The sequence below is a fragment of the Cucumis melo genome, chromosome 6 (assembly GCF_025177605.1).
Source record: "Cucumis melo cultivar AY chromosome 6, USDA_Cmelo_AY_1.0, whole genome shotgun sequence".
Classification (NCBI taxonomy): Eukaryota; Viridiplantae; Streptophyta; class Magnoliopsida; order Cucurbitales; family Cucurbitaceae; genus Cucumis; species Cucumis melo.
In genome coordinates this window covers 4,520,124-4,540,492 of record NC_066862.1, presented here as the reverse complement: position 1 = coordinate 4,540,492, position 20,369 = coordinate 4,520,124, and the positions used below count along the sequence as shown (strand labels likewise).

At 35.1% G+C, this 20,369-nt stretch overlaps 3 protein-coding genes across 10 annotated transcripts; all 3 read right to left on the bottom strand.

Moving 5' to 3' along the window:
- Positions 1-31: 31 nt before the first annotated feature.
- LOC103483771 (uncharacterized) lies at positions 32-2,472 on the bottom strand. The gene is made up of 4 exons (XM_008440536.3): positions 2,121-2,472; positions 1,916-2,017; positions 1,183-1,309; positions 32-623 (listed from the first exon to the last, which is right to left on the bottom strand). The coding sequence occupies exons 1-4, from the start codon at positions 2,325-2,327 to the stop codon at positions 403-405; spliced, it is 657 nt and encodes a 218-aa protein (XP_008438758.2). The 5' UTR covers positions 2,328-2,472; the 3' UTR covers positions 32-402.
- Positions 2,473-3,265: 793 nt separating this feature from the next.
- Positions 3,266-11,438, bottom strand: LOC103483770 (pyruvate, phosphate dikinase, chloroplastic). 8 transcript variants are annotated; one of them, XM_051086125.1, is made up of 22 exons: positions 11,265-11,430; positions 11,035-11,110; positions 10,614-10,903; positions 10,349-10,405; positions 9,908-10,141; positions 9,456-9,593; positions 9,149-9,311; positions 8,797-9,032; positions 8,418-8,546; positions 8,150-8,329; positions 7,682-7,819; positions 7,268-7,432; positions 7,009-7,170; positions 6,793-6,882; positions 6,539-6,677; positions 6,223-6,400; positions 5,979-6,108; positions 5,563-5,691; positions 4,995-5,132; positions 4,823-4,900; positions 4,282-4,373; positions 3,266-3,493 (listed from the first exon to the last, which is right to left on the bottom strand). In XM_051086125.1, exons 3-22 carry the CDS (start codon positions 10,881-10,883, stop codon positions 3,451-3,453), a joined length of 2,889 nt encoding a protein of 962 aa, XP_050942082.1. In that variant the 5' UTR covers positions 10,884-10,903; positions 11,035-11,110; positions 11,265-11,430; the 3' UTR covers positions 3,266-3,450. The 8 variants fall into 8 exon arrangements, with proteins under 8 accessions (XP_050942082.1, XP_008438756.1, XP_008438755.1 ...); XM_008440534.3 differs by having other exon boundaries at positions 11,057-11,110; XM_008440533.3 differs by lacking the exon at positions 11,035-11,110 and having other exon boundaries at positions 11,265-11,438.
- A 3,911-nt stretch (positions 11,439-15,349) lies between these two features.
- On the bottom strand, positions 15,350-19,932 carry LOC103483769 (putative E3 ubiquitin-protein ligase RF298). The gene is made up of 4 exons (XM_008440531.3): positions 19,590-19,932; positions 19,354-19,390; positions 16,866-19,035; positions 15,350-16,075 (listed from the first exon to the last, which is right to left on the bottom strand). Exons 3-4 carry the CDS (start codon positions 19,026-19,028, stop codon positions 15,533-15,535), a joined length of 2,706 nt encoding a protein of 901 aa, XP_008438753.2. The 5' UTR covers positions 19,029-19,035; positions 19,354-19,390; positions 19,590-19,932; the 3' UTR covers positions 15,350-15,532.
- Positions 19,933-20,369: the final 437 nt, after the last annotated feature.

The following is a 20,369-nucleotide window of genomic DNA, read 5'->3' as shown; positions in this document are numbered from 1 at the left end:
TGGTCAGACGAGAGAGAGAAGTGAACAGACATTAAGAGAAAGAAATTTTGATATTTCCTATGCATAACATGTTACATGTACATGGTGTTTTTTTGACAAAAAGATAGCACTATCAACCCTACATTTCCTCAATCAACCCTACCCCATGTGGCAATGTTTTTTTGGCAAGTCAGCCATCAAGTTAATTAACTAAATATAAATCCACGGACTTTCTAGGAAAATTCAAAGATAAGAATAATAAAGAAAAAGACAGGAGAAGAATTTCCTCTCTCCAGAACAGGTTCCTGCAGTGAATGCCTTCAGTAATGGTGCTAATCAACAATGGTCCTGAAGGTTGCCAGGTTGCCAGTGCGTTCTGGATGCATATGATAATAGAATAGCTACTCACATCCCCAACTCCAATCATTGATCAATAAACAATGTATCAAGAAGGTTGGATGTAGAATCATCAATCATCCCTTCATCAAAGAAGCCTTTAGAAGCATTCTCCCTCCTGGATTTACGCTCTTCAATAATGGATTCTTCTGTTTCAGCACAATAATTCCGCTTGACCTGTCTGACTGGTCTTTCAGCCACTATAAATTTGTTACCGTCGCGACATCTTTCGGGAAATCCTGCCCAAACTGAAAAATACAGTATGAAAATTTAAAGTTACATCTAGAGAAATAGACAAGTATCACTTCCATTAAATCAAATAAGACATAACTTACTCGGTTTTCACTTAAATCTCAATATATGCACACTAGAAACATGTGAGAGGATCCATCTACCTAGATGGTCATCGTCAAAATCAACTATGTGCGCCAGTACAAACTGCCACATTATTCAATTCAACTCAGCCATAGTTATTCCTAGGACACACTTTCCTTAGTTTAAGCTTGAAGGGATCACTTTCCAGTATGAAGAATTGATTCAAGACTCGGGAGAAATAGGAAAAATGATTAGATCAAACAACTGTTCTTCTAAGTTCCAACTTCTAAGATATATGTGTGTTTCTTCTTGTAGTTCTCCTTTCATAGATTTCATAATTTTACAGTACTCACAATTTTGCTTGGTAAAAACCAAAAGTATGGATGAGCAATATTAAGAGACTCGCAGTTCTTACAGTTGATGTACACTAGACATGTACGCAAAAGAAACTCAAAAGAGGGAGATCAAAATGCAAAGGTCTGGATTAATTACCACCAAAATGATGTAGGACAATGGAAGCAGCTACAGTTACATTCAAAGACGCAGTGCCCACACCATATTGTGGGATGTAAATGAAGAAGTCGCAGATTGCACACTCTTTAGCAGAAAGCCCTGTTCCCTAAAAACAACGTGCATATAACCATCAAAAGGGTGACCCAAAGCTGAAACTAATGTCAAATTAATTTCCAAGTGATGTTGATCCAATTCGGTCCAGACAACAGATGACCATGCCACTAATCTCAATGCTGAAAGCATCAGGGAGACATGGATCCTACAATAAAGCAAGAGATCTACAATGCCAGCCATATCAAGTCCTAATTTCATCATTGCAAAAATGGAAAAATACTGCATTAGCATTATGGCAAACATTATTGCTAGAGAAACATCAAGTGGTTATTATTTTTTTACCATGCTAGGGAAGCCCATTCCTAACATTATATAACTCATGGCCAACCCCACTAGTCTCGCGGATGTTTTGCCCACCTCAAGATCAACTCAAGGAGATAAAAAGTTCTTAAGTCATAAGTATCAACTGAATTAGGAAGGAACTTGTTAACCGACTACAGCATATAGAAAACAACCCTATCAATTCGACACTATGAGTTACAGCGTACAGAAATTCCCTGGAAATAGATAAGGACAGATCAAAACAAGGGAATTCCAACAGAAGAATATAGAGACCACTATCAATGAAAAGCCAATAAAATTAAAAAGAACAACCAACCTCGTTTCCAAGAAGAAAAGCGGTGCTCCTCTTGAAAGGATGCTGATTGACAGCCACGGCGTTGTCAGTGATCTCCACGCCACATATATCGCAATCCTTCTCCTACAGAACCGGAGAACGAAATTCAAAATTCAAAAACAAACCCATGATTACACTACTACGAAAGGGAAGAAAGAAAGAAAGAAAGAAAGAAAGAAAACAAAACCTTGAGGAAAGTTTGAGCGTCGAGAAGGGAGTGAAAATGGCGGAAGCGGAGATGAGAAGTAGAACCATGGCTACCAAAGGCGTTGAAGTCCCGACGGCCGACGAGGATGAGTTCGGAGACGCCAAAGGCGGTGGCGCTTCGGGCCATGGTGCCAACGTTGTGCCTTTTGGCAATGTTATGCACCACAACGTAACTTTCGATCCCCATTCCAAATTCAATGGAAATGAATGGATTGAAAATGAAGTGAAGGGGGTTTAGGGATTTTAGGGTTTTTGACAAAGCTTGCAACTCAACTATGGCCGCAGATCGAAGAAGGAGCGGTTCACTGTTCCTTGTTTCGTAGATTAAATTTAATTTAATTATTAATCTAAACTTTTCTGTAATTTTTACTTTTTCAAAAATATATTCAAAGTCATATATATTCATATTTTATTCTAAAATTACTTGAAAATTAAAAAAATATATTTTAAAATTTTTTAAAAAATATAACAAGATTTTATTACCATACCAATTGATAAGGAGATAAACTTCGATCAATATTTATCACTAATAGATGGTGATAAGTTTGAAGTAACTATCACGATCGCTAATATCATCTGTGTATGAATTTTAAAACTTGCTATATCTTTATTGATTTGATTATATTTAAAAATATACTTGATTTATTAATATATTTATAGATATATAGATATAATTAAAATTTTAAAGATGATATTTTAATCATTACTTTCCACCGTCAATATAACTATGAAAAGGGTGATATTTGTAAAGTAACGTTTAGATTTTTTGAAAACTTGAAATTGGGTCCAACAATAAATTTTAATTTCGCTCGCGTTCTCGTTTTAGTTTATTTTTTTGCTTTTACTTTCTCATTTTTTAGTTTAGTGTCTCTATTTTACTATCTTTTTTGTTCAATATTTAGCTTTTACTTTTACACTTAGTTCGTTTTGGTTTTTAAAAAGGCTCATATATTGTGTCATTAATTATTACACTTTGTCAAAAGAAAGGAGAAATAATCTTATATTTTGTCACAATTGTAGTCATTGTCAAAGGTAAAATATATGAAAGAGGTCTAAAGAAAGAAGAAAATTGAATGACTAAATTGTTACAAATTTGAAACTACGTATCATATTTAGTTATAAATAAAAAGAAAAACAACTCTTTTGTTTTTCCATTTCTAATGTCTACTTTTTTATACAATATTTGTATCCTTTGATAAACTTTATGAAGGTTTCCCTTTTTTATCTTCCTTTATCCAACAAATAAATTCTTATTTACAACTCCACAAACTTATTATATCCCAATTTGGTATCCTTCAATCTTCTTCATCTTAAACAACAACTTGGGCTGCAGCCAATCTTGCTACTGGAACTCTGTCATATGCAATGCAACAACAAAAATGAGAGGAAAAATAACTAACTCATTCCACAAATACTGTTTGGGAAATCTTAAGTTTCATCTTCAAGTTTTATTTGATTCAACCTTCAAATTTAATTTAGCATTTGACTAAGCAGAAAATTTAGTAATTCTTTAGTATTGACAGTTTGTTATCTAAAATGAAAAAACGCAATGGTTTCTATTCAAGATTTGACATATTGTTGAATGCTTCTTTCATGGTAAATGATGGAAAAAGATTCTGGGAAATGCTTCCCAGTATTAGAATCGTACTTACCACTTTCATTAAACGTTTATTTTCTCCGAGTTTTGACATTTTGTATCATGGGCCTTTGTTTTACTGTTGGATGTTTTTGGTGTTTCTACCAGCAAGATTTTTGGCAATTTTACCGTTGGTTTTCTATATCATGTTTAGCAACGATTTCATTTCTAGTTTTCTGTTTTTGAAATTTATGTTTGTTTTTTCCCTAAGTTTCATATACTATCTCCCACGTTTTTTCTAAAAGAAACACTTAGAATTCCTAAACTTTAAGAGAATAAGTACTTTGAGTTTTCAAGTTTTGGCTTGGTTTTTCGTAGAAATGAATAGCAAAACAAAAAAAGAGTTGTAGATGAAAATAGTGTTTATAAGCTAAATTTTCAAAAACCAAATGGTTACTAAAGGGAACCCAAGTTAGTTTCTAGCTTGATTTTGAAAATATCACGAACTCGCTTACTCAAGTTCAACTCCATGAAACTTTTAAAGGCGTAAAAAGAAATAGCAAACCTGAAAGGAGAACAAGAAACATAGTCAAGTCCAGCCTCAGCAAAGAATGCAACAGATGAAGGCTCTCCTCCATGTTCTCCACAAATGCCAACCTGTATTAATCTCTTTCTCATTAATATCTATATTACTATGGAATCAACAAATAAAAAACAGAGAGAAAAAAAGAGAGAGTAAAACAATAAATAAATCAACACATAGATTCAAGTGGTCATTAATAATGTATTAATTGAGTCTACTGACGGGGTTAGAATAGTTTATTATTAAAAGAATTTATAGAATACATAATAGTAGTACTACTAGGGTCAGAGAGTGTACATAGCGCACTTCTTTAAATTCTAGGATTAGATATTCGTACTTGGTGTCTTGGTCATTTGAAGCGTCATATAACAGATTCAAGGCATTCCAACACACATGACACACATATATATTTAAGCAATCCACAACTAACACCAAAATCCAAGTTTGAAATTACCCTATTTGAAGAAATAACTTTTAAAAAAGATATGACATTTATTATGATTATTTATTGAAAAAAAGGTACCTTCAAACTTGGCCTAGCTGCCCTCCCTTTTTCTGTAGCTAGCTTGATCAGTTGCCCAACTCCTTTTTGGTCAAGCACCTGCCACAAAGCAAATACACATCCAATTCAATTGTAAAACTAACTTCTCTTCAAGAAAAATAGACAGTTAATATATTTGAAGAACAGCACTGACCTCAAAAGGGTCATTTTGCAGAATTCCTTTGGATATATAAATAGGAAGAAACTTGCCAACATCATCTCTACTGTATCCAAAAGTCATTTGTGTAAGATCATTGGTCCCGAATGAGAAGAACTCTGCTTCCTTTGCAATCTGTCAGCCAAACACAACAGCAGTTCCTAGAGTTTAGAGTTCTTGTAGGCTGAACAATCTATCTATCATGTATGTTCTTCCATTACTTTGCTATTGGATCCTTGTGGTAGTTTGTTTAACTTATTAGACCTTGTACTATTTTCTTTTTACATGTCCATCTATTGAATTTCATGAACTATCACTCAGTTACCAATTCTTACACTTTTTGGTTTGACATTTCCAATTCTTACACTGGTTTGTTGAATAGTCTCATGCTAAGTTTGTTCGATTTCAATCTGATATACATTGTTTTTAGTTTTCAGATATAGGAATGTCAATCACGGTCCCACTTTGTATATATGGTAACTATTTCTGGAATGTTTCATTAGCATTTGGTTTATGGTCTAAAACTAGAATGCATAGAGCAGAGTTTGCACATTCTATAAAATACCTCATCTGCAACCAAAGCAGCTCTAGGAATTTCAATCATGGTTCCCACTTTGTAACTTATGGAGGAACCCATCTCTGAGAACACCTTCTCAGCAACACCGCGAATTGAGCTGACTTGATGTTTAAGTTCCTGTCATCAAGAAAGCCGTTACTGTACAGAAAGGTTGCATTTCTTCTTCTAGTTTAGCTGACAGGTTATGTTTCAATTCCTAAATATAGAATAAGCACAAGAACTCGTTTGAATACATGAACATGGATCAGTGAAGATGCAAACTAAATTTTCTCTACAGAAGAAACTCGTATGTTTGTCAACTTGAGCATAATTCAATGAAACCTTTCGTGTTGTCAAACTCAATTAAAGCAAAAAAAAAATGTATGTTAATCAGAACATTAATAACAGAAAAAAACAGTTCGTACTTGTGGCGTTCCAACCAATGGAACCATTATCTCAGGCAAAACTTTAATTCCTTGATTGCTCATTGAGATAGCAGCCTGGAAGATAGCACGAGCTTGCATTTCCGTCAGCTCCGGGTATGAAATCCCAAGCCTGTGTTTTCAGACAATCAGAAACTATTTGGATAAAATTTGCAATGGCATGGTTATTTCTTTCCGGTGACCTTTTCGTTTGAAGAAAAATTCGTTTATTTATGATATTTCGTACCTGCAACCGCGAAAACCGAGCATTGGGTTAACTTCCGAGAGCTTCTCGATTCTAGAAAACACTTCATCTTCACTCATTCCAGTCTCTGCAGTTAGTCCTTTGACAATTTCTTCCAGGTCCCCTTCTGGAAGGAATTCATGGAGTGGAGGGTCCAACAGTCTAATAGTCACTGGAAGACCTAAAATTGTACAACAAACATCCAGAAACATACGATATTATTTATATCATGTCAAGGAGCTACAAGATAGTGGGTAGAACGTTTGATGCCATCTTTTTGAAAGGCTTCAAAACCAAGTTCTTGGAAGAGCTGAAGTACCATCCATTGCTCGGAAAATTCCCTCAAAATCGGATCTTTGATAAGGTAATAGCAAGTCCAAAGCCGACTTCCTTTGTTCGACCGTAACTGCCATTATCATCTTCCTTACAGCTCTGATCCTCTCATCAGATGCAAAGAACTGAAATGTCCCATATACATGAGAAAAGGATTTATCATATTGAAAGATTCAAGTGGGAATACTGATACCACTAGATTATGATGAAAAAGTGAATAGAACAGATGGATGAAATTACCATATGCTCTGTCCTGCATAAGCCGATTCCTTGGGCTCCATTGTTACGAGCTGTAAGAGCATCTTCAGGAGTGTCAGCGTTGGCCATAACCTTCAAGAGCATCAAATATCATCAATCAATCAATAGAATGATCAAAGATTTAGCTGAAAGGAAGAAACAAAAAACAATCACTTAAAGTTGGTTGGGAGTTATCAAAGGCTAACGAATATCAAGCACCTTAAGACGTCTTATTTGATCAGCCCAAGACATAAAGGTCTCCAAATCCCCACTTAAAGCTGGAGGAGAGAGTGGCTGCTTTCCCAATATCACTTCACCTGTAGAGCCATTGAGGGATATCCAGTCACCTTCATTGATTACCAAATCTCCAATGACAAGAACCTGCATTGTTATGAAGTAATCTTCACAATCCACTTCATTCCTTTGTTGTTTTTCGTACCACCTCTAAGAAAAAGAAGAAAAGGGTTAAAGGACTGACCTTCTCAGAGTCGTTTACTCTGATATCTGAACAACCAGAAACGCAGCATTTCCCCCATCCACGAGCGACCACGGCAGCATGAGAAGTCATTCCACCTCTAGCTGTCAAAATTCCAGTAGCAGCATGCATACCACCAACATCCTCTGGGCTGGTCTCTGCCCTTACCTTTACAAGTCACAGCCATGAATGAGGTCAGAGTACTATTATGGTGATCGCTATTAGTTGACAGTTCGTTTTCTTACAATTTACAACTTTGAAATAGAGTTCAATCTCAGTTGAGTAACACTATTAGGAATTGACATAGATGAGACATTAATGAAGGATGCTGTAAAATGCGACTGAAACTTTGTCAAATCATATGAACAGTGCCACTTAGTAACGCATTTGTCAAAATAAAAATGGACATGGACATACCAAGATGGCACTCTTTCCCTGAGCATGCCAGGCTTCAGCGTCGTCGGCACTGAATACTATCTGCCCCACTGCTGCACCGGGAGATGCAGGCAAGCCTGTCGCAACTACTTGGTCCTTATAAGCAGATGGATCTTCAAACTGAGCCAACAGATATAACTAAATACGTAAGAATCTGTATAAACTTAGCTGTAAATGCAAACTTGGGCAAACAACAAATTAATCTCGTACTCATGCCAAAAAATTTCAACCAAACTCAGTCAGATATAAAATGCTGGGGAATTTGTGTTTGACAAGACAGACAAAATGATATCGTTGTTTGTTTTTTAATAGATATCTAAGTACAGAGATATTTTGGCCCACAACTTCTTGGATTAGTGCTGTTGCTTCTTTACTTATTTTGATATGTATAACCGTCCAATGTGTAAAAATTTTTAGCCTTGATAAATGGAAGGACAAATAAAACCATGCCTGAGGATGAAGAAGTTGGTCGAGATGTTGTGGCTCAACCATCTTAATGGCAGTACGAGTGTCAACAAGTCCTTCATTCACCAAATCAACAGCTATCTTCACAGCACCTTTACCCGTGCGTTTTCCAGAACGACATTGCAACATCCATAGCCTATTTTCTTGGACTGTGAACTCAATATCCTGAAATTTTTCAAAATATTCCAGCTTAGTGACCTGGCATAGTACAGTACACCATCAGCATGAAAATTTCTGACTAATATAGAAATACCATCATGTCTTTGTAATGTCTCTCTAAAATTTCACAATTCTCAACCAGCTCTTTGTAAGCTTCAGGCATATGATCTTTCATGGTGTCCAAGTCCTCAGGTGTCCTTATCCCAGCAACTACGTCCTCACCCTGATTAATAGAAGAAAAGGAAAATGATGTAACAGATTTTCTTTTTCAGAAAGTATGATTATACTACTGCAAGGGAATAGTGAACGTCCTTAACTTTACTACATCGTATACAAGAAAAGAAGGGAGAAAAATGAAGTACAACAAAGATCAAGGGTCTATTTCAAATGACTTTCAAAGGTTTTAAATCATTATTCCACTTAAAAGAACCTTTTAAACAATTCTAAACCGGTCGTAAGATAGTGAATGCAACCTGAGCATTGATGAGGAACTCTCCATACAACTTCTTTTCACCAGTACTTGGATTTCTAGTGAACAATACTCCAGTTCCAGAAGTATATCCCATGTTTCCAAACACCATGGATTGAATGTTCACGGCAGTTCCCTTCAACCCAGTAATTTGATTGATGCTTCGATATTTGTTGGCCCTTGGGCTATCCCAAGAGTTGAAAACTGCTTTGACAGCTAACTGCAACTGCTGTTTTGGGTCTGCAAATTATTATAAAAGTTTTGATAGCAAGAACAGTCTAACGATAGCAGGATGATCGGGCAGAAGGTAATTCTTATTTGCTATGCTCACAAAGCAATATTAATAATGAGAGCACCTGAAGGAAACGTTTTGCCCGTAGCTTCGATGTAAACCTCCTTGTACTGTTCCACAAGCTCCTTAAGATCAGAGGCGGTTAGATCGGTATCAAGTTCAATTCCTTTTGCAATTTTCAAGTTTTCCAGCTTTTCCTCAAACAAAGAATGTGAAATGCCCATCACCTTCAAATGGACACGAAATGTTCAGTTGGTTTCATGACTTTTTTCAACTAAAATGTTTGATACCTATCATCTAATAATCAAAGAAGAAGAAGAAAGAAAAACAAAAGGCATAGATCAGAAAACAGCTATGGATGAACCACTTACAACGTTTCCAAACATGTCTAGAAAGCGCCGATAAGAGTCGTAAGCAAAGCGCTCTCCACTTTTGGCAGCTAATCCAGCAACCACTTCGTCATTTAATCCAAGGTTAAGGACAGTATCCATCATTCCAGGCATTGAGATCTAGACATCAACACAAGAAAAGTAGTCATGATGATTTTGATTCACATAGAAGGAAGAAACTATCATTTGCTTATCTTAGATTATTTTCTACAATTTCAACATTTGCTCAATATCACAGTCCAATTTTGCACTTCTCCATGTTTAACTTTTCATGGTTATTGATGAACACTGTCAATGGCCTACTCTGTTAAATCATAGTCAAACTTATCCACCCTCATTTTCGCATGAGTATTGCCATTCACAATAAGTAAGACAAACACTGTCAATTGAGATTTGTAACAGACAGCTAATGTGCAAAGGGGAAGATCACTTACAGCAGCACCAGACCGAACCGAGAGAAGGAGAGGCTTTGAAGGATCTCCAAGAACAGCTCCCATGTCCTTTTCAATACTTTCCAATCCTTCCAGTATCTCTTCCCACAAGCCATCTGGTAATCTATTTCCATTTTCCTGGTACTCTTGGCATGCTTCAGTTGAGATGGTGAGTCCAGGCGGAACGGACAACCCGATGCTTGCCATCTCAGCAAGGTTTGCTCCCTTCCCTCCCAACTGTAGCACAACAGTATGAATCTATGTGAACATTCTGGTATCACTGGATACTTCAATACACCCTAGATATGCTCAAGCATTTGTGTGTGGTTTTATAGCTAAAGTATAAGACTCTTCACATTTGTTTAAAAGATATCTTCTATGGTTGGAGCATTTCTTACCAGGTTACAATGGAAAAATGATCTGAAAAGTTCTAGAAGCACTTACCAAGGACTTCATGCTCTTGTTACCCTCACTCCTTCCTTTTCCAAAAGTGAATACTCTCTGTTCAAACAAGAAATAGAATCAAAACCAGCTAAATTGCACATCATAAGGAGAATATACATCTTACAAGCTAAGCATTCCAAAGAACCTGACAGGATACTACAACTCACAAGAATAATCAAATTGACAAATATGGTAAGAACTTAGGTGGTGGGGCTATAAACTATGACCACCAAAAACTTAAAGACATGAAAAGAGTAACCGCAACCTTTTTGGTAGTAGGTATAACAGGACTGAGGACTGCATCAGCTCTTGAACCGTGACGGTTGGAAGGCTCATGTCTCTCTGGCTTTGGACTACTGATATGCAAATCTTGGCAGCAAATACCTTTACTCCTACCACCTCTGTTTGCCCTCAAAGATGAATGTTTTTCTTTGAGAAGATTGGTATGACCCAAATGGTACTTTCCCCTCCTCAACAATCCTTGATCACAATCTGCTATAGTTTGCAGCAGTGATCCATGCATTAAGGAAGACATTATTTCCTCTCCAATCAGCCCTGCCATGTATCAGACAAGAAAATGAAATAACACAAACAGTTAGTAGGTGCCACACATTTTCTTTTAGCCAATTCCCACTAAAACACTACCCTAAACTGAAACTTTTCAAACCAGTTAAACATGCAGTTACCCAAATCATTGAAAAGTCAAACCTGAAAGCCAGATTTCGTACGATGGTCACTCACAAGTTAAAAACTCAATGATCTCTAGAGCATTAAGAACAGTACAGAAGATTCATCAGTAAAGAAGATTCAATCTTAATTTAGAATAATAGACTCTAAAGCAATAGAATCAAGTGTTCACTATAGAAAACTCTTGGAACTTTAAAAAACAAAGAGAAGAAGAACAAGAAGCCGAAACCTTCAAAATACAATGCTGTAGAAACTTTAAAGAATTAACGTATGAATCTTGTGAAGACTGAGGATTACAGTTTCTGTAATACAAAGGGGAAAAATGACAGTTAGCTTTTTTTTTTTTTTTTTTTTTTCTCTCCTTGTTCTCTCCCTTTTTCTTTCTTCTTCTCTGCTCCTTCTTCTGAGAGCCCATATATTCATAATGCTTTGAGTAGCGACGTAAGTGGATGAAATGAAATTACTATTAAGAAAAGTCTCATTTTGCCAACAAAGTTTTGACCTTTGTTTGTCCATACAACCAACGTGTGAATTTCCCAAAATACCCTCCTCATGTGGACCAGAGGAAGCGTTTCCCCAATGGGATTTTCACACGTGGTCGAACAAAATTGTTGAGTCATGGAAATGGAATCATTGGAACATACCCATTTGACCATACTTCTCTTTGATTGGCGTGGCACACATATCGATAATGACAGTTTTTTCTTGGTTCTTCACAAATTTTGGGAGATGGGAGTGGGAGGTAATCTAATGATTCGTTGAGGGCAATTCGGTCAATTGGGATTGATATTTATGGTGAGAGGTCAGTCACCGTAGGGGAAAAACGCGACGCCGGTGGGACCTTTTCCCATACTGTCGGACGGAAGGAACGTCGGAGTCATAGGATTGCGACACGTGGCAGAGTGTTGGACACAAGGAAAGAGGAGTAATCCTCCACTCCTCCTCTATCTTATCTTCCTCTCCACAAATAACAAAGCGATCTAATAATTTAAGTTTGTCACTTGGGGAAATATAAATAACTCTAATTCATTTCAAAATTAAAAACTTTATTATAAATCATCTAATTTATAAATAAAAAAAAAATTGATGGGAAATTGGATGTGATTATAGGATAAAAAAAGATAATTTTATCCATCCAAAGATATAAACTCATTCAACCAGATTCAAAATTGAATTTTAAACTTTGGTTAATGATTACTTGTTCAACTTTTTTAGGCTTATATCATTTTGGGTTTGGATCGACCCTATAGGAGTCCTTTATGGTTTGTTGTGGGCAGCCCATGTGGGTTGACGATCGTCACCTTGAGCCTCGTTTTTGAGGTCATTGTTATCAAGACGGCACAATGAGTTTTGACCACTTCCTTGCTTGCAATTGCCTAATAACACCACACCTAACATTTGACCCTTTTTTTTCTTCCTAAATATCATTTCTTTTTATAATAAAATGTATTTCATATGATTGTTTTTAAGTATGCATGATTGAAAAATTAGATAAAGAATATTACCCCTTTTAACTTGAAATATCTATAAGTTTGGTCTAGTGTTGTCAAACAATATTAATATATAGAATAGCCAAACGTGACAATCATGTAGTTAAATAATAACATGGCCGATCTTAGAAATATGAGAATTAGATTTTGTATCAAACTTCAACAATTTATTCCTATTGATTTAGATAATAAATAAATTTAACCATTGCACTTAATTTGTTATTCGATTAACAAATAAAAGAAAGAAAATCATCGTAAATGACAAAATTATTGAAATATTTACAAAATATAGCAAAATTTTAGATGTTATCACTGATAGTGAATGATAGATATCCATCAATAGTGGAATATGAAATTTTGTTACATAATGTAAATATTTTGGTCCTGTTAAGAAAATCAGAGTTTTTAGATAACCATTTCATATGGTTCCTAGCCATTGCAAACTAGAACAAATGGAACAAAATGTGTGATGTTTGTGGTAGCTTTTGCTAGCAAGTGAAAGCTTGTACTTATTGGATAAGTATACCTTAACTCAATGATGTTCGGGTGAGATGAACAACGTAGTTGGGGATCGATGCTTTGACGAGATGTTTGAAATTTGTTTTCTTTATCTTTTCATCATCGAGTTGGAAATCGGATTGCTCACTGTGTTGTCCATCACGCGTCTAATTTCTCGAGTTCTTTTGTTCTTTTTGTTTCTTTCAATTTGGAAGATAAGAGGGAAAACTGTGTTTTCATTTTTTTTTCTAGTCGCTTTCGTGACGTAACTAATAGTGATGTTCTTTGTTTCCAGTACCCTCTTGAAGGGGTATTATCTTTGCAGTTATGAAGGCTCTTTTAGAAAAGGAGAAAAGAAAAAGAAAACTTAACGTTAGTTGGTTGTATGGGCTTCTATGGGCCTTCAACATGAATGGACTCCAATCAATTTTTAGCTATGTTTCTGAACTTTCATCTCAATGGAATATGCTATGTTTGGAACTATATTTCTAACTATTATCTACAATTGATTATAATATTACTATTCCAAATCCTTAAAAAACAGGATTAGAAAAATAACTACCATAGATATAAAAGAGTTAAAATAACTAATCCATCCTCAAAAAACAGTCGACATATTTTATCCCACAGTAGATATGTTGAAGAATACTCTTTCATTTCCCTGTCCACTTTTGTAAAGTTTGAAAATCGGAAAAAAAAATAGTTTAAAATTTTTTTTTTTCATTTTTAGAATTTAACAAATGGTTACTTAAAACATATATAAAAATCATAAGATGAAAATTTGAGGGGAAAAAAACATAAATTTCATGAATTGAAAGTTAGAAAAAAAATATATATTAAACAAAATGTTGGATCCTTTTTTTAACCATTTCGTTTTTAAAATTAAATTTATTTTCTTTTCATGTCTTACAATAATTTGCATATTTTTTAAATACAACGGTTAAACAGTTAAATTCAAAAAAACAAAACAATTTTTTGAAAGCTACTTTTTTTTTTAAACGTAGGTAATAAAATAATAAAATTAGAAGTAAAATAATGTTTTGTAAGCTTAATTTAAAAAAAACAAAAAACAATATAATTACCAAACATTACCTTAAATCTTAAGTGTGTGTGAGTGAATATAAAATTAAATATAAATTAATTTAGTATTGATTTCAATTCATGATTACATTTCACTAAAATCTTTATATATATATACACTTCTTAAATTTACCCATTCTTTAGAAAATAATAATAATAAGTTCCCCACTCACAGAAAGACCTAAACTCCTAAAATCTCCCAAACTACCCTACCGACAATAAAAAAGAGGAAGAAGAATAATAAATTTGAATATTTCAATCTATTTTGTTACTTTTAATTAACTTTCAATTTTTTTTTAGTTCAATTTAGTGTTAACTATTAAGTCCAAAGGTAAAATAAGAAATATAAAATTAAAAATAGTTATTTCTACACTGCCCCTCCAGAAAGAGAAAGAAAAAGAAAAACATACAATTAAAATTAAAAAGTTCAATAAGCAAAGCATAACGTAAGACTTCAGAGACCAATTTGGCTGTTTCCCAAAAACTTTGAATATTGAAATTTAAGCATCAAAATGAAATTCAACCCAAATTAATAACCTAGATTGGTACCACTCTAGACTCTCTTTTTGATAGGGACTTGATCAAAATCAAAATAGTAAATACAAACTTAACTAGACCAAGCAAAATAATAATTAACACCCCACATTTGGTTTTTTATATTTGTTTTTAATCTAATAACTTAGATTTCTTCCTACATTTTTCTTATCTTACTTACATTTTCTTCCAGTGTGTTCAAAATCAAGTCAAAAGTTGAAAATTTTTAAAAAATAATATGATTGATAATAATAAAAAGAAGTAATATTCTAAAACTCGGTTTTGTTTTTTTAAAAATTGACTAAGAATTCTAATGCCCGCATAGGAAATATATAGACCATGAGTAAGAAATTTCCATAAAACTAAGTATAATTTTAAAACAATCAAATAGTTGACAAATGGAACTAAAAATGTGTTTGGATTAATTTTGAAAATAAGTTATTTTGGAAAGAAAAAATCAAACGTTCGACAAACACTCAAAATAGCTTTTGAAAAATGTATTTTAAACCGTTTCTATAAGAAAAGGGTTAGATAAAATGGAAAGAAAAAAAAAACATTTGTTTTCTAGTCAATAGGTCTGCCTATGCTGTTTAGAAGAAGAGAGTTGATAGAAAAATGAAAAGGCAGTTCAAAGATAAGAGTTATGTTGCATTACCCTACTCTGGATGCCAAAATTCTTGGATGATCAAAAGTTTAGGATAAAGAGTATACCTTGTTCAAGAGTTGCTGAGAGATGTAAGGTAAGCATTGACAATAACACCAACATAGCAGTAGTAGTAGCCAAACTTTGATTTTCCAACAACACTTTCTAACAAGGGTAATTCAAATGCATTATTCCATTCCATAGGAGTCCCAGAACATTATTCAAAAACACTCAACTCACCATGTAAACTGATTAAGAGCGAGCATAACGGACTGGAATACGCCGCTGTATTGGGCTCCTACAAGATGGACAATCTTTCATACCCTGTTTTTCATGTAGTTCATTGCAGGTAGTGCACACCACTTGATGGGCGCAGGGAAGGAAAACTACTGACATCTCCTCTGAAAGGCACATCACACACTCTCGTTCCCGCTTCACGCCACCTGTCCCAGAGTACTTGTAAAGATCCTTCATTGATTCCGATACATTTGGGGACCATGACTCTTTGTGATCTGTGCTATTTCTGGTATCTGTAAGCCTACTGGCATAACTTCCGTCTATGCCTCTCTTAAGAGCTGCAATTCTTGACGAATCGGTCTTAAGTCTCAATACAGAGATTTCTTTTTCAAGCTTTTGAATATCGTCTTTGTATTTTATAAGATTATTTTCAGCTTTCAATTTAATTGTATCCTCCTTTACTTTTACTGAATCTTCGATTTGTTCTCTTTCCTTTCTCAATGAAGCAGCCTGCACAAGCAGTTCATCTTTTGCTCTCTCTTCTAACTTCCATCTACCCTGAGATATGTTCCTTATCAATGAGAAAGGGCCCACAATTTGACACGTAATTAAATAGAACTAACAAAACAGTACAAATAAAGCACAAGATTACGACCATTGATGTATTTAAGCCCATCATGAAATGAAAAAATTCAAGAATGTTGAAAATCGATGAAAAACATATAAATACAAAACTAGGAACCCGATCACAAAACGAAAAGGAAATATGTTCAAGATAAAACACACGGCACAAATCTTCTGAATTAAGTGCAGTTATTAAAAGATGCAAACTGACACCAGCCAATATCAAGTAAAAAGACAACAAATGAGGTGCAATATCCACCTCTATACGGAAAAAAAAACGAAAGATAACAATTGACACCTTGTAACTTCATGTAAACAAGATTCTTAATGCTCAATAGCTGCAGAATTGACTAAACAAAAAACTTGGACAAGAAAGAAGAACATGCTGGAATATTTAAATTGGAGAAAAAACACCAACCAGTAATACGCAAACATACCAGGAAATAAGCACAGCAAAGATGCGCAAAATGATCTGCAATAGGATCTAAGTCCAATTTTTTTGGGGGGCATAAATAGCAAAAACTCAATGAAAGAATGTAAGGAGGGCACAAAAAACCACCCCATGAAGAGCCCAAGAAATCCAGGGATGTGGTAAAAATTTTGATTACCACCCAAAATATATTGTAATATCGGTTCTATTCCAGGTTGCCAACATTAATAATAAGGCAGTAAAATACAGTAGGTAAAAGTCAATAAGAATTACGGACTACTAGTTAAAATATACCTCAAGTTGCTCCTGGAGATCTCTGGCCTGCTCAAGTTCCTGTATTAGTTTTTTCACTTTTCTTTTTTCGGCTGTATGTTCTTCTTGAAACAGCATTTTCTGCTTCTCCCATGATTGAACTTTCATCAGTGTTTTCTTTTCCCTCTTAGAAACCTCTTGATAGCTAGCAGCTGATTCTGTGGCCCGTAATTTTGCAACCTCCATATCCTGTCGTAGTGCAGCATTCTCCACTTCAAGCCTCCGAACAGCAGAGTTAGCAAGTTCAACCTGCCCACTAGCCTTGCACAATGCATGTTCCATCTCAGAGAGTTTCTTCATCGTATTTTCCTCTAGAGTCTGCTTCTCCTTTTTCAGCCGTTCAACTTCCTCTTTTTCTTGCTTCAAAGTCTTGAGTTCAGCCTTGTCCTTACTTAGCCTTCTTGCAGCCTGCATGACCTTTTGATTGGCCCACTGTGTCCACTCCTGCAGTTGATTTTGTAATTCCTGAACTCTTGGCAGTAGATTCAAAACCATCTCGTCCTTCTTATCCCTGGGAAACCACTGTCCAACGAACTTTTCATGAGGTTTCTCAACAAAACTACTAGTTGACGACTCAGGATTGCAGTTGAAAGGAACTGAGGGTTGATTACTTTTAGTAGGCAAAGAAAGAGAAAGATCAATATCAGTAGTCGGTGGCGCAGATGAAGTATTCATTGCAGGTAATGCAGGTGGGGAACTAGGTGCGGGCATTGAAGATGGTAAATTGGTCTTAGAAAAAAGAGAAACGGTATTAATATTTTCCAAGTTAAATGGTAGAGAGGAAGAAGGAATGTCCATGGTGGAAAGATTATGGCTCCCATTATCTTGGGCCACATCAATTCCCATAGCCTTGCTTATTTTCAATGAAGCATTCTTAAAGTTTACTGCAGTGGAGCCTGAAACAGACTTTAGTTTCTTATCCAACATTAAACCCCCCAAACCAGTCAGCTTTCCGGCTCTTGATGATCCCTTAGGTCCGTATGTTCGGAAGTTTTTATCCACATGAAGTGACTTCTGTCGCAGCATGTATTCTCTCTTAGTTATATTAGAGTGAACCTTTCTACTGCTCTCAATTTTTTCTTCAGACACAGAAGTTTGAGAGTTTACAGCCACACTAAATGATTCCTCAACAACATCAAAGGTGGAATTTTGCAATTCTTTTTCTGATAATGGTCCACTTGAAAATAATGGGTCCTTTGGTTTTGAAATACTAGGAACTCCTACAGTGGCTGGTCCATCAGATTGAGAACCATGAGCAGAACTGATTGGAGAGATTGGCTTCACAGGCTTAGGAAGATTCATCTCGGAGCTTTTGACTTCTGCTTTTAACTGCGGGACAGTATTAGGCAAGCTCTCATTCGAAGTACCATCACAGACAAGTGCATTACATGGGTTGCTATCCATCGCACACGCAAGAGACACATTCATATCAGAAATCAATAAGCACCACATTGCATCGCCAGTGCTGAAGAAAGGCCTTATCTCACGTAAAACACAAACTAATTCGGCTAAAATATATTTTTCTAGTTGCTGTAAATCTTCAAAATAGTGTTCCCTGGAATGATCAATTTCTTGACCACTTCTAAGAAAAGCTAAGGTGTTATCCACTACATTTGAGACTGTATCTTTACCACCAAAACAGATGCCAGACCTTGAGACAGCCTTTATAGCAACCTCTTCGGTGTATCCAGAAGCAACAATCTTCTTGATTGCACCCTTGAATATTGTGTCCAAATTGATTAAAACTAGTTCTTCGAGTTGAGCTTCTGTAAGGTCACTCCAATCAGCATCCTGATACTCATCAACTTCTAATTCCCCTCTTGGCCAGTTTATCCCAACATCCGAAGAGCCTCCATTGGACAATCCAAGATCAAGTTTCAATCCAGCAGAAAATTCTTGACTAATGCCACAAAGGTCACACCCACCGCTTTGCCCCATACTTGAACTAATCTCAAATTTCTCAGCTGAAAACTCATAACTCGGACATTTATCTTGAGAGGAAGAGGTGATCTTATTCAGATCACCTAAAGGTGGATCTGCTCTGTATTTCCTCTTATTCCTACTCCCTTTTTCCTGAACAGTCATCGAAGAAGGCCCATGATTACTAGTACTGGGACAACTCGGCTTAGCGACCATTGATGCCATTTTACAACTGCACAGGACAACAATGTATAAGTACCTAATCAAGTTATCTTCATTTCCTTCCCTTGTGCGGATTAATATACACTTAAGACTCAACAAGTAAAAGTACCAGACGTTTCTCATACCTCAATGCAGTTGAAAAACCATGAACATCCATTTTACGTAGACCAAAAGAAAAAGAAAGAAAGAAAGAAAAAAGCAGAACTAGCATCGCATGAATGAATCGTATACAGCTAAAAATTGAGAAGCTGAAGATACAAAACAAGACAGAGAACTAAACAATCCAGGTTCTAGAGTATTCATCTGACAATGAACTAAAAACACATACCTCGAATCTCAGTACTAAAATCGACTACAATCAAAATCTGCATCCAGAAAAAAAAAAAAAAAAAGAAGAAGAAGAGAGTAAGTAATTAATTCCAAAAGCAAACAAGTAAGGAACAAAAAGCATAAACTGAAGAAGAGAATCTACACACGTCTCAAAACGTTAAACCCGTGGAACACGAGCGAAAACCAGAATCATCTAAATGCAATTTCATCGCGAATTAAACAACAAAAACATACCTCGTAGATCCAAGGAACATAAACTTCAGCAGCAATTTTTGTATTGGGGAAGAAGAGGAGTGGTAAAAGAAGACAGAAGAAGATCTTCTTCCCCCAAAAAGGAATTGGAGAATTGAATGTAACGATGAAAGGATCGGCAGAATCAAAATAAGCGGATTGAAACTGATGATTTGGAAGAATCGAAGATGGAAAGAAATGCAAAATCAGATGAACATCGATGAATCAGAAAGAGAAATCCATATAAGAGTTTTTCTTTCTTTTTTTTTAATTTTATTTTTTTCTATATATATTTTCCTCTCCTTTCGTTCCTTATTTTTTTTGCTGTAGCGTAGAGTATATAGCGTCGTCTCTCTCTTACTGAATATTTGTGTTGTTATATTGTATTGTAATGGTTTTCCAACTTTTTGGCTTTTATGTTAACCACGTTAACTAACTATGGTTAACTAAATGGTCCTTCTCTAATTTGCCATGGTTAGACTCCTCCTCTCCCATTTTATTGTTCAATTTTAATTTTAATTTTTTATTATTATTATTTAAATCTTATTTGATGATTATTTTGTATTTTTAAATATAATATTTTTCTATTAACTCTTTTCTTTCTCGTCGATATTCTATCAAAGTTCGAAAAAAATAAGTTAAGGTTGAAAATTAAATAAAGATAGGTTTGTTTAGTAACTCTTTTATCTTTTGTTTTTTAAATTAATTTTTAAAAAATAAATGTGTTCCATGATAACTTACTTTTTAGTTTTTTGAATAATAAGCTTATTTTTAAATTTCAAA